The sequence below is a fragment of the Scyliorhinus canicula genome, chromosome 13, assembly GCF_902713615.1.
Source record: "Scyliorhinus canicula chromosome 13, sScyCan1.1, whole genome shotgun sequence".
NCBI lineage: Eukaryota > Metazoa > Chordata > Chondrichthyes > Carcharhiniformes > Scyliorhinidae > Scyliorhinus > Scyliorhinus canicula.
Window position 1 is genome coordinate 128,829,550 of NC_052158.1, and position 12,611 is coordinate 128,842,160.

The window sequence follows — 12,611 nt, forward strand, 5'->3', positions numbered from 1 at the left end:
AATAATATAGTCAATTTTTTCCTTCTTCCTCCAACTGAAATTCATCTCGATTGACAGTCGCTTTGAACAAGAAGGTCTCTGCACGGTCCATCCATTTTTACATACCTTGGCATTTCTCTTTAATGTCAGATAATTTAGTTCAATCTGATCATAGAGACCCTTGCAATTCTCCAACACAGGAGCATTGGTTATCACAGTTTTCAGGCAGTCAAATGCCTGTTGAAAGTCCGCTGTCCATTGAAAATTGCGACGGTTCTTCAGCAAGTCCATCATTGGAGCAATCACGCTGCAAAACATTTGCACAAATGATCGATCAAATCCATTCATGCCAAGAAATCACATTATTTCCCTTTGTCTCGAGGGTATCGAAAACTCCTCAAGGAAAGTGACTTGGGCTTTTCCAAATTCACTTTTGGCTAGGTTTATCACCAAACCCGCTGCCTGAAGTCGATCAAATAACTCCATCAGATGTTTTAAATGTTCTGTCCATGTCTGGCTGAAAATTACCAGATCGTCAATGTATACCGCACAAATGGGTAATCCTGAAACAACGTTGTTAGGTAATCGTTGAAATGTGGCTGCGGCGTTTTTCATGCCAAATGGCATAACTTTGAATTGGTATATACCATCTGGAGTGACAAAAGCTGAAATGTCCTTCGCCCTTTCGGATAAAGGTACCTGCCAGTAACCTTTAAGTGAATCCAATTTGGAAATAAAAACTGATTGTCCAACTTTCTCAATGCAATCCTCCAAACGTGGGATAGGATAAGAGTCTGTTCTTGTAACTGCAGTAACCTTTCTATAGTCCACACACAACCATTAGGTACCATCTGGTTTTGGTATCATCACTATGGGTGAGCTCCATTGGCTGCAACCCACTTCAATTATGCCATTTTTAAGCATACTTTCAATCTCTTTGTTAACCTGTGCCAATTTTAAAGGGTTACGTCTATATGGATGTTGTTTGATTGGAACAGCATTTCCCACATCTACATCATGTATAACCATTTTAGTACTTCGCAATTTATCTCTACAAACCTGCCCATGTGATATCAATAACTCTTTCAGGTCAGTTCATTTTTCCTCTGGAAGATAGCTGAACAATTTATCCCAATTTTTAAGAACATCCTCATTTTCCAATTTAATTTGAAGTATGTCAAATTCACAGTCATCTGGATTTGGTTCGTCACTTTGAGTTAGAATCATTAAAACCTAATTTTTCTCTCCTTCCCTTCCAAAGTACCTTTTAAGCATATTCACATGACACACTCGGTGAGTCTTCCTTCTATCTGGTGTATTTACCACATAATTCACCTCACTTAATTTCCTTTCAATCTGATAAGGTCCACAAAACCTTGCTTTTAAAGGTTCACCTACCACTGGTAACAACACTAAAACTTTATCTCCATTGGCACAACTACGAACTTTGGATTTCTTGTCCGCGACCTGTTTCATCACATTTTGTGCAACTTTCAGATGTTGTCTCGCCAATTCACCTGCTCTATTTAATCGTTCCCTAAAATTTGACACGTAATCCAATAATGTAATTTCCGATTTCTCACCCACCAATTTTTCCTTAATCAAGTTAAGTGATCCTCTTACCTCATGACCAAAAATTAGTTCAAAAGGACTGAATTTGGTTGACTCATTAGGTGCATCCCTAATTACAAACAGTATGAATGGAATTCCTTTATCCCAATCCTCTGGATAATCTTGACAATAAGCCCTCAACATTGTCTTTAATGTCTGATGCCACCTTTCTAACCCTCCCTGCAATTCTGGATGGTACGCAGTTGATTTAAATTGTTTTATTCCTAAGCTATCCATAACTTCTTTGAATAACTTTGAGGTAAAATTTGATCCTTGATCCGATTGTATTTCTGTGGGTAGTCCACATACAGTAAAGAATTTAAATAACTCCTCCACAATCTTTTTAGCTGTAATATTACGTACTGGAATGGCCTCTGGAAACCTAGTAGATACATCCATTATAGTCAAAAGATATTGATTCCCACTTTTTGTTTTAGGAAGCGGTCCTACGCAATTAATTAGGTTCCTCAAATGCTGGAATGGGTATTAAGGGCGCTGGCTTTATCACTGCTTGAGGTTTCCCTATCACTTGACATGTGTGACATGATTGACAAAATTTAATTACATCTTTATGTAGTCCAGGCCAATAAAAATATTTCTGGATTTTAGCTTGAGTTTTCCTTATTCCCAAATGACCTCCCACTGGCACCTCATGTGCAACTCGCAACACCCCCTTTCTATACCCTAATGGCAATACTACTTGATGAATTTCTGCCGACTTTTCATCTGCCTGCATATGTAAAGGTCTCCATTTTCTCATCAAGACATTACTTTTACGGTAATAACACTCTGGTATACACGCAGATTCCTCTTCCGTGTATGCTTTCTGTTACGTCCGTTTTATTTCTCTATCTTTTTGTTGTAATTCCGCCAATTTTCCTGAACTAAAAATATCTGCCTCATCCTCCATCTGTTCTTGTTCTTTTTCAACCATCTGATCAAAAATCGTTTCTGATAATTGCACTTCAACTTCATCTTCACTCTTTGATTTCTCCTCTTGTTTTAACCTGTGACTTTGCGACCTTGTTACTACACAATCCGGAAAAATCCCAGGATATTCGTCCTTCAAAACATCAGTTGTCTGATTTTCCACTGGCTTATCAACTACAGTAGGCATCGCTCCCACTTGTGATCTAGCTATATCATTACCTAAGATAAACTGTATTTGTGGACAAGATAGTGTCTATATTACTCCTACTATCACTTCACCACTCTTCACTGGACTTTCCAACCTTACCTTATATAATGGAAAGCTATACCTCTCACCCTGAATTCCACATATTACCACCTTTTCTGGCAACATTCTTCCCAAACTATATAACTCCTCATCTCTTACCATTAAAGATTGACTAGCTCCCGTATCTCTTAAAATTGTGCCTTCTTTTCCTGCTCCACCTGATACACATGAGTAAACTTTACCCACACAAGTAAATTCTTTAAAGAGTTCTGGCACCTTCTCATCAGTCACCTCTTGATCAGGCTGTACAATCTTCTGTACCTCCTTCGCTTCACTTGGGCTTTCCTTTACCACTTTAACAAACCCCACTGTCTTATCCTGTTTTACCACATCAGCCTTCCCAGTGCTTTTCTTCAACCACCAACACTGTGACTTTATATGGCCTAGTTTATTACAGTGAAAACATTTGAAACTTTTCATGTCTCTTCCACCCTCCTAAATTTATTTTTTAATCTGAGGTACACTCTCCTTATTATCTCCCATCAGATCACCTTTACCTTTACCACTCGAGTATTTCTCATGTCCCCAGTTTCTATCCCTCACAGGCTGAAACTGATATCAGAAACCAAGCTTTGATTTCTGAACTAATTCATAATCATCTGCCATTTCTGCTACTAATCTCAGAGTTTTAACCATCTGTTCTTCCACTTGAGTTCTCACTACATCAGGAATTAAATCTTTAAACTCCTCTAAAAGTACAATTTCTCTGAGAGCTTCATACGTTAGATCTATTTTCAAAGCCCTTATCCACCTATCAAAATTACTCTGAGTTCGTTCTCTCTCCAGCGCTTATACTATTTGTTACATCTGAGCTGTCTGTCTTTGTCCTGCTCACCAGCTGCCGTTCCTGTGAAGAGTCCACCGTGACTTCCTGTCTGTCCATTATATACATCTCTGGTGCTCCATCTAGTGGTTACTTAGTTGGAGTGTCTTACTCTTACCTCCTTGTGTGTACACAGTGATGCATATCACTACACATTGTATGTCCAATTTCTACCCCAATCATAGTCAGCTGACCAATGGGGTTTCCCGTTATGGGCAGCCCCACGCCCGCGGGTGTGGGTCCGGTGCCGATGCAATGGAGAATCCTGCCAGCGGAGAATCCAGCCCAGAGTGTATAAACTTTTTTTTAATATAAATTTAGTGTACCCAATTCATTTTTTCCAATTAAGGGGCAATTTAGCGTGGCCAATCCACCTACCCTGCACATCTTTGGGTTGTGGGGTTGAAACCCACGCAAACACAGGGAGAATGCGCAAACTCCACACGGACAGTGACCCAGAGCCGGGATCGAACCTAGGACCTTGGCGCCGTGAGGCCGCAGTGCTAACCCACTGCACCATCGTGCTGCCCCGAGAGAGTGTATAAACGTAACAGTGCATCAATAAATAAGGCCAGAGTTCACAAGATTGATAACAAGACAGAATTGAAATTTCTGTATCTGCATTTGGTGAATAGGTGAATTAATAGCATAAATAGAAATAAATATGTATGACCTGATAGTCATTTCAGAGATGTGGTTGCAAGTTGACCTATCTATTCAAGGATATTTGACATTTTGGAAGGACAGGAAGCTTGGAAAAGATGGTGAGGTTGCTTTGTTAATTAAGGATGAGGTTAGTGTGGTAGTGTGAGGTTATTCATGAAGGCGCCGTGTTTACTTATTTACTTTACTGGTGTGAAATGACTATAGTTTAGAAGATCAAAATGTTGAATTAATTTGAGTAGAGATAAGAAATGACAAATGACAAAGGAAGAAGTAATTTATGGCAGTAGTTTATAGGTCTCCGAACAGTATACACTTCAGAAAAAAGAATACAGGAAGAAATAATGGAGGTTCATTTGAGGGTCTTTTAAGAAAGGCCTGCAATAGTCATATGTGATTATAATCTCGATATAGATTAGCTGAATCAGGTTGGCAAAGGCTATCTAGAAGATGAGTTCATAGAGTGTATTCAAGACAATTTCTTAGAGCAGTATGTTAACTTGCCAACCAAGGAGTAGGCTATTTCTGGCCTGTAACGTAATCTCCATAGTCTAAGATGACCATAGGTTGTTTTCCCCTTTAAGGGGGGGAACTGATTGATGGTGATTTAACTTGAGGATCATCACACCAAGGGGCAAGGTTAACAAGGCAGAGCCTTCATGAATAGCCTCAGCCGGTACAGGAATTGAACCTGTGCTGTTGGTCTTACTCTGCATCGCGAATCAGCTGTCCAGCTAACTGAGCTAAACCGGCCCCCTTTTGGCCTAATCATGTACAATGAAACAAGATTACTCAATTACTTTATGGTAAAAAAGGAGTCTTGAGGCTAGGGTTTTTCAAAGCGTGGGTGGGTGGGTTCAGGGCGGGTGTCGGGAGGGTTGTAGAGCACATGGTCATGGCATTCCTGCGGTGGTCATGTGAGAAGTGCTCAACGGCTGCTACCGGCATATTTATTAAGAATGGTGGTCACTTCTGCCTTTTAATTAAGAAGGAAATTAGGCTGTGTGCAGTCTTCTGGCCAGAAGTGGCAGCAGTGAACAGCTCCGGCATCCTGCATGTACACTTGACGTCAAGTGCCCCATATGTATATGCTTTTGGCACTAAATCACGGAGGAGAGCTTCTTCCATTTCCTAGATGCTGGCAAGCAAGGCAAGAGAACTGTGTAGATGTATCATTTTCTTACAAATAAGAGAAACAAATAGGCAGTGTATCCACTGGCCAGGATCTCACAACTGAAGCTGCTGGAGAGAGCTGCACAGGGGGGTCCAGGGCAGGACAAAGCAGTGTGAATGTTAGCTCTGTGCAGAGCTCCAGGGCCTCTGGTTAGCAGCCTACAAAGAAGAAACTGAACTTGGGAACAATTTAATTCAAAGAAGGTTTCTTGAAGTTTGGTTTTGTCAATTGTGCCAATGCAACTAAGGATGCAAAACAGGGATATATATATATATATATATATATATATAAAGAAGTACTGGCAAATGAGAGTAATTTCAGATTTTTAAAGAGAAGTGGTAGGTGAAAAATTCCTTTTGAGGTTGGGAACCCAGAGTCAGCAATTAACTTACTGCTGATTCCAAATGAAAATACTACGCTGCTGTACCTGGCCTGTGATAACACATTAAAAACACGCCAAAATCCCATAAGGCTGTCAGCATTCTGGAGTACCATTTCCAGGAGTATCCAATGCTGCCTAAACAAGCATTTTGTTCCTTCATGCCAACCTACATATGCGAGATTGGATTTTCACAAAGATGAAGACGTTACAAAGGAACTGGCTGAAGTCTGCATCTGATATACACATTATCCTCTCCTCTTGTGAACTTGATTGGAGTGAGACCGTGAGGACCAAACAGGCTCCCCTTTCGTATTAAAGGTGGGTGAAGTAGTGTGTGTCGCAAAGGTTGGACGGTGTGCATCTCAAAGGTCGGGCGACGTGGGTCAAGAAGGTCAGCCAGTGTGGGTCCAGAAGGTCAGCTTGTTGGCAAAAGTGGGGCCCGGGAAAAAAGTTTGAGAACACTGCCTAGGAATGGTGATAATAACATGACAGAATTTCATATTCAGTTTGAGGATGAGATGTATGGGTCTAAGATTAATGTCTGAAAATTAAATAAAAATTACAATGACAAACAGCACACTATTACTAATGAGGATGTAGCAGGACATTTAGAAAATCATAATACAATTAGGTAGAGTCAACATGGTTTTTTGAAAGGGAAATTGTGTTTGACTAACTGACTAAAGTTCTTTGAGGATGTAACAAGCAAGGTGCATAAAAGTGAACCTGTAGATGTTCAAAAATACATTACATAAGCTGTTAAATCAAAGTTGCTTCACAAAATAAGAGCTCATGGTGTTGGCAGTAACATATTAGCATGAATAGTGGACTAGTTAACAAAAGGAAGCCGAGAGTAGGGATAAATGGGTAATTTTTAGATTGACAAGCTGTAACTAGTGGAGTGCCACAGAGATCAGTGCCAGGGCCTCAAGTATTTATGATCTAAGTCAATGACATTGATAAAGGGGCCGAATGTACAGTCACTAAATTGGCTAATGGCACATGAAATAGGTAGGAGAACTGAAAAACTATTGTTTAAATTAGGAGAGATTGGAGAATATTGTGGTACAACGGGATGTGGTTGTCCAGGCACATGAGTCACAAAAAGTTAGTATTCAGATACAGCAGATGAGGAAATCAAATGGAACATTTGAGCTTATTGCACGGGGAATTGAGTCGAAATCGGATATAAAAGTAGGGAAGTGTTGCTGCAGCTGCACAGGGCCTTAGTGAGACCACATTTGGAGTACTATGTACAGTTTTGGTCTCCTTACTTAAGAAAGGATGTAATAGCTTAGGCGTTGTTCAGGGGTTGTTCATGCAACTGATTTTGGGATGAAGTGTAAACTAACAAGAAAAAGTTGGTCAGATTGGACCTGTAAGTGGTTAGCACTGCAGTCTCATGGCACCAAGGGCCCAGGTTCGATCCCGGCTCTGGGTCACTGTCCATGTGGTGTTTGCACATTATCCCTGTGTTTGCGTGGGTTTTGCCCCCACAACAGAAAGATGTACAAAGTAGGTGGATTGAACACGCTAAATTGCCCCCTAATTGGAAAAATTTAATTGGGTACTCTAAATTTGAAAAAGAAGATTGGACCTATCCACTGGAATTTAGAATAATTCGAGCTAATTTTGATAAAACACATGGGATGGGATTCTCCGATCCCTTGCCGGATCAGAGAATCGCCGGGGGCAGCGTGAATCCCGCCCTGCCGCTCCGACACCGGCTGCTCCTCCATTCATCACGATCATGACTGATCATCCAACTCAATAGCCTAATCCTGCTTTCTCCTCATAGTCTTTGATCCCATTCTCCCCAAGTGCTATATCTAGCTGCCTCTTGAATATATTCAAAGTATTAGCATCAACTACTTCCTGTCGTAATGCGTTCCACAGGCTCACCACTGTTTGTGTGAAGCAATGTCTCCTCATCTCTGTCCGAAATGGTTTACCCTGAATCCTCAGACTGTGAACCCTGGTTCTGGGCATACCCATCATTGGTAACATCTTCCCTGCATCTACCCTATCTAATCCCGTTAAAATGTTATAAATCTCTGAGATCCCCCCTCATTCTTCTGAACTCCAGCGAGAAGAATCCCAAACTAGTCAATCTCTCCTCATATGATAGTCCCGCCATCCCTGGAATCAGTCTGGTAAACCTTCGCTGCACTCCCTCGAGAGCAGAAACATCCTTCCTCAGAGAAGGAGACCAAAACTGCACACAATACTCCAGGTGTGGCCTCACCAATGCCCTGTATAATTGCAGTAATACATCCCAGCTTCTATACTCGAAACCTCTCGCAATGAAGGTCAACATACCATTAGCCTTCTTTACCGTCTGCTACACCTGCATGCTTACCTTCAGCGAATGGTGCACAAGGACACCCAGGTCCCGCTGCACACTCCCCTCTCCCAATTTACAACCATTCAGGTAGTAATCTGCCTTCCTGTTTTTGCTTCCAAAGTGAATAACCTCACACTTCTCCAAATTATACTGCATCTGTCATTGGTTTGCCCACTCGCCCAACCCGTCCAGATCTTGCTGTAGGACCCCTGCATCCTCGTCACAATTCACCATCCCACCTAACTTGGTATCATCTGCAAACTTTGAGATGTTACATTTTGTTCCCTCACCCAAATCATTAATATATATTGTGAATAGCTGGGGTCCCAGCACCGATCCCTGTGGTACCCCACTTGTTACTGCCTGCCAATTTGAAAAGGACCCATTAATCCGTACTCTTTGTTTCCTCTCTGCCAGCCAGTTTTCTATCCACCTCAATACATTTCCCCCAATCCCATGTGCTTTAATTTTGCACAATAATCTCTTACGCGGGACTTTGTCAAACGCCTTTTGAAACTCCAAATATACCACATTGACTGGCTCCCCCTTGTCAACTGTACTGGTTACACTTTAAAAGAATTCCAACAGATTTGTCAAGCATGATTTACCCTTCATAAATCCATGCTGACCCTGGCTGATCCTGCCACTGCTTTCTAAATGTTCCGCTATAAAGTCCTTGATAATGGATTCAAACATTTTCCCCAATATCGATGTTGGGTTTATTGGTCTATAATTCCCTGCTTTCTCTCTACCCCCTTTTTGAATGTCGGAGTGACATGAGCCACCCTCCAATCTGCAGGGACAGTTCCAGTATCTATAGAAACCTGGGAGATGACCACCAATGCGACCACTATATCCAGAGTCACCACCTTAAGAACTCTGGAAGGCAGATTTTCAGGCCCTGGGGATTTATACGCCTTCAATCCCATCAGTTTTCCTAGCACCATTTCTCTATTAATCTCTTATTTAGGACTGAGATGAGGAGAATTTTTCCCCTCAGAGTGTTGTTAGTCTGTGGAATTTTCTTCGCCAGAGAGCAACGAAGGTTGGTCATTGATTATATTCAAGGCTGAGTAAGGGCTGGTTTAGCTCATTGGGCTAGACAGCTGGATTGTGATGCAGAACAAGGCCAGCAGCGCGGGTTCAATTCCCGGACCAGCTTACCCGCACAGGTGCTGGAATGTGGCGACTAGGGGCTTTTCACAGTAACTTCATACTTGTGACAATAAAAGGTTATTATTATTAGATTTATCTTTGATCGACAAGGGAATCAAGGGTTATGTGGGCCAGACAGGAAAATGGAGAGTTCAATCCGATCAGGCATGATATTGAATATAGCAGCAGGCTCAAATGGCTTACTCCTGTTCCTAATTCTTGCATTCTTGTAACACCGAATTAGGGGCCATAGTCTCAGGGTAAAGAGCCAACCATTTAAGACTGAGATGAGAAGGAATTTCTTCACTCAAGGGTTTGTGAATCTTTGACGTTCTCTACCTATGAGGGACGTGAATGCTCAGTTGATGAATATATTCAAAACTAAGATTAATAGACTTTTGGATCGGATGGAAATCAAAGGATATGGGGATATGGCTGGGGAGCATATTCAATGTAGAAGATCAGACATTATCATATTGAATGGTGGAGTAAGCTTGAGATACAATATGGGCGACTCCAGTTCCTTGTTCGTTATACCTTATCTTAGTAGGCTCGAAAATGCTTCAAAGCTCAGATTGATTAAGAAATTCTGTTATTTCTATTGTTTTAAGATCAAGATTTTGGGCATTAGTTAACACTAACAATAAACTTTAAAGGCATTTCATGATAATTAAAACCACTTGGTACAATTCAGCTTTGCATATAAAAGTTCTTACGGGAAAGTGAAAAACAAGCTGCTTCCTCCCAGGATCATACATGTGGTAAAACACACCATCAGGCTCTTGTAGCAGGAGCTTCTCCACCATTGTTCTTCATCCATTTTCCATTACTAATGAATACACTGGTTTTGAGGCCATGGATTGGAAGGAAAGCTGTTTCTGTTCTTCCCCAACATATGTTCAGTTAAATAGAATGCACAGTGATTCATACAGCACGCCAGAACTGCATCACAATCACCATTACCAAAGAGATCATCACAAACATTATCGCTGCAGTGGTGTGTCATAATAATTCATTGTCAAGGAAATGTCACAGCGCCTCATTTTCATGAGACCTACCACTCAGTTAATTGAGACCTACCACTCAGTTCATTACAGTCAACCATAACCACTTAAAGGCAGAAAATGACAGAAAGATGCTTCACAGAGGAGGGAACGGAAGTAACCAGAGAAATAATCTCAATCACCATTACTGCTGAGGTATGTGGATTAAAGATTGAGTCTCCGAGCCGTGGAGGTTCAACCAAAATGTGCAGCTTAATTTTGAAGATATTAACATTACAGTGACTTGGATTTGTCTCGTACCAGCAGCAACACGAATGTGACAATACGTAATAGAGTGTGATATGCCCAGCAACAGGTAGAAGTCTGCCTTGCAACAGCAGTAGCCATCCTACAAAAGGCCGGCTGAGATGAGTCTTTCCCAGTAATCAGATTAACAGATAGGATCAGGTGTGAATCTCCTATTTATTGAAAGAAATCAGCAGGATTATTGGGAGATCAATGAGGTACTAACATGTGAATGTCTAGGGAATGTCTTGGAATTTGATGGGGGAAGACAACCAAATGCACAAACAGCAGCATCAAAATGGAAGAAAGATAAAATGGTCTTGACCCCCGGAAGCAAGGAAAGGAATTGGGGAGAGTTACAAAACAAAGAGATCTAGCAATACAGGTTCATAGCTCCTTGAAGTTGGAGTCAACTAGTAGTGTTTATGTTTCATGACTGATTGAATGGAAATAAAGTACCCTTGACCCGGAACTAACTAACTGGTGTTTGGTGTTTTGACCAATAGCCGGTTGAAACTTGTGGTGGTATCATTCGATACCTGGCGACTCTAAGCATTCGGACATAGACCATATAGAAATAAGGCAAATTTACTGATTGCCCGAATTGGAACAGAGCCACAGAAAATACCAAGTAGTAGAAAAAATCCACAACAGACTGCACCTTTGCCTGCGCAGGCAGACGATGGTACAGTCTCCGATTATATTGCAATCGTTCTCTTAAAGTGCGCTTGCTCAGCTACAAGGGAGCTTGTGAGGAAACATTTTTTAAAAATTACATCACAACATTCTCCCCCTTTAAGGTCCCTGCCACAATAAACAGTATAACATTAACAATCAATTTGCAACATGAACAATCAATCAATAATAACAGTCAATACGTCAGATGTTCTGGAGGTCGTCGTTCTCTGTGTGGTTGTCGATGAATCTCGGGCCTCTGCGTTTTAGCACTTGCTGCAACCTCTGGTGTCTTGACTTAGTGTGAATGTCGCAGTGGTTATCTTAACCGGAATCAACGTAGTGATCTGAGGTTGACCTGGTGTTCGTTTCGCAATTGAGATGCTGTTTGCCCCAATTGGTTCAGTTAGTGTCAGGTTCTTGGGAGGATCCAGGGGTTGTTTAGCACACTGGGCTAAATCGCTGGCTTTGAAAGCAGACCAAGTCAAGCCAGCAGCACGGTTCGATTCCTGTAACAGCCTCCCCGAACAGGCGCCGGAATGTGGCGACTAGGGGCTTTTCACAGTAACTTCATTGAAGCCTACTCGTGACAATAAGCAATTTTCATTTCATTTTTCATTTCATTTCATCTCTTGGCACAGCTGAACTCTCTGTTGGTTCTGCCTCTGGTAGATTGGTTCTTGTCAGCAGAGATTGATTGGCTTGCCTTCCCCATTGGCTTGGATTTGTATGGTGTAGGAGGCTGGTCCAGTCTCAACTAAGATGGATGCAGAAATCCACTTTTCACTTGGGCTGTAATTTCTTGCCAGAACATCTGGCGCAAAACATGACAGTTTTCCCTGTTCTCCTGCCATGTTACTTGATCCTGTTGCTTTTTCCCAACAATTTGCTTTGTCTTGGGTGGTTTTAACAAACTAAATACTGTGCATAGCGCCAGCACGGCAGCAGTGGGCAGCACGGTAGCAGTGGGCAGCACGGTAGAACAAGTGGATAGCGCTGTGGCTTTACATGCCAGGGTCCCAGGTTCGATTCCCCGCTGGGTCACTGTCTGTGCGGAGTCTGCACGGAGTCTGCGCGTTCTCCCCGTGTCTGCGTGGGTTTACTCTGGGTGCTCCGGTTTCCTCTCACAGTCCAAAGACGTGCAGGTTAGGTGGATTGGCCATGCTAAATTGTCCTCAGTGTCCAAAAAGGTTAGGAGGGGTTATTGGGTTATGGGGATAGGGTGGAAGTGAGGGCTTAAGTGGGTCGGTGCAGACCCGATGGGCCGAATGGCCTCCTT

General features: G+C 42.0%; 1 protein-coding gene across 3 annotated transcripts in view; it reads right to left on the bottom strand.

Annotated features, from left to right (window-relative positions):
• Positions 1-10,261, bottom strand: part of LOC119976163 (palmitoyltransferase ZDHHC5-B-like) — a 56,534-nt gene extending 46,273 nt beyond the window's left edge. Inside the window, exon 1 of one of the 3 annotated variants that reach the window (XM_038816387.1) lies at positions 10,085-10,261. In XM_038816387.1, coding sequence (XP_038672315.1) covers positions 10,085-10,188 — 104 coding nt within the window. In that variant the 5' untranslated portion in view covers positions 10,189-10,261. The remainder of the gene's footprint in view (positions 1-10,084) is intronic. The other 2 variants (XM_038816389.1, XM_038816390.1) reach the window with 2 other exon arrangements.
• Between the last annotated feature and the right edge of the window lie 2,350 nt (positions 10,262-12,611).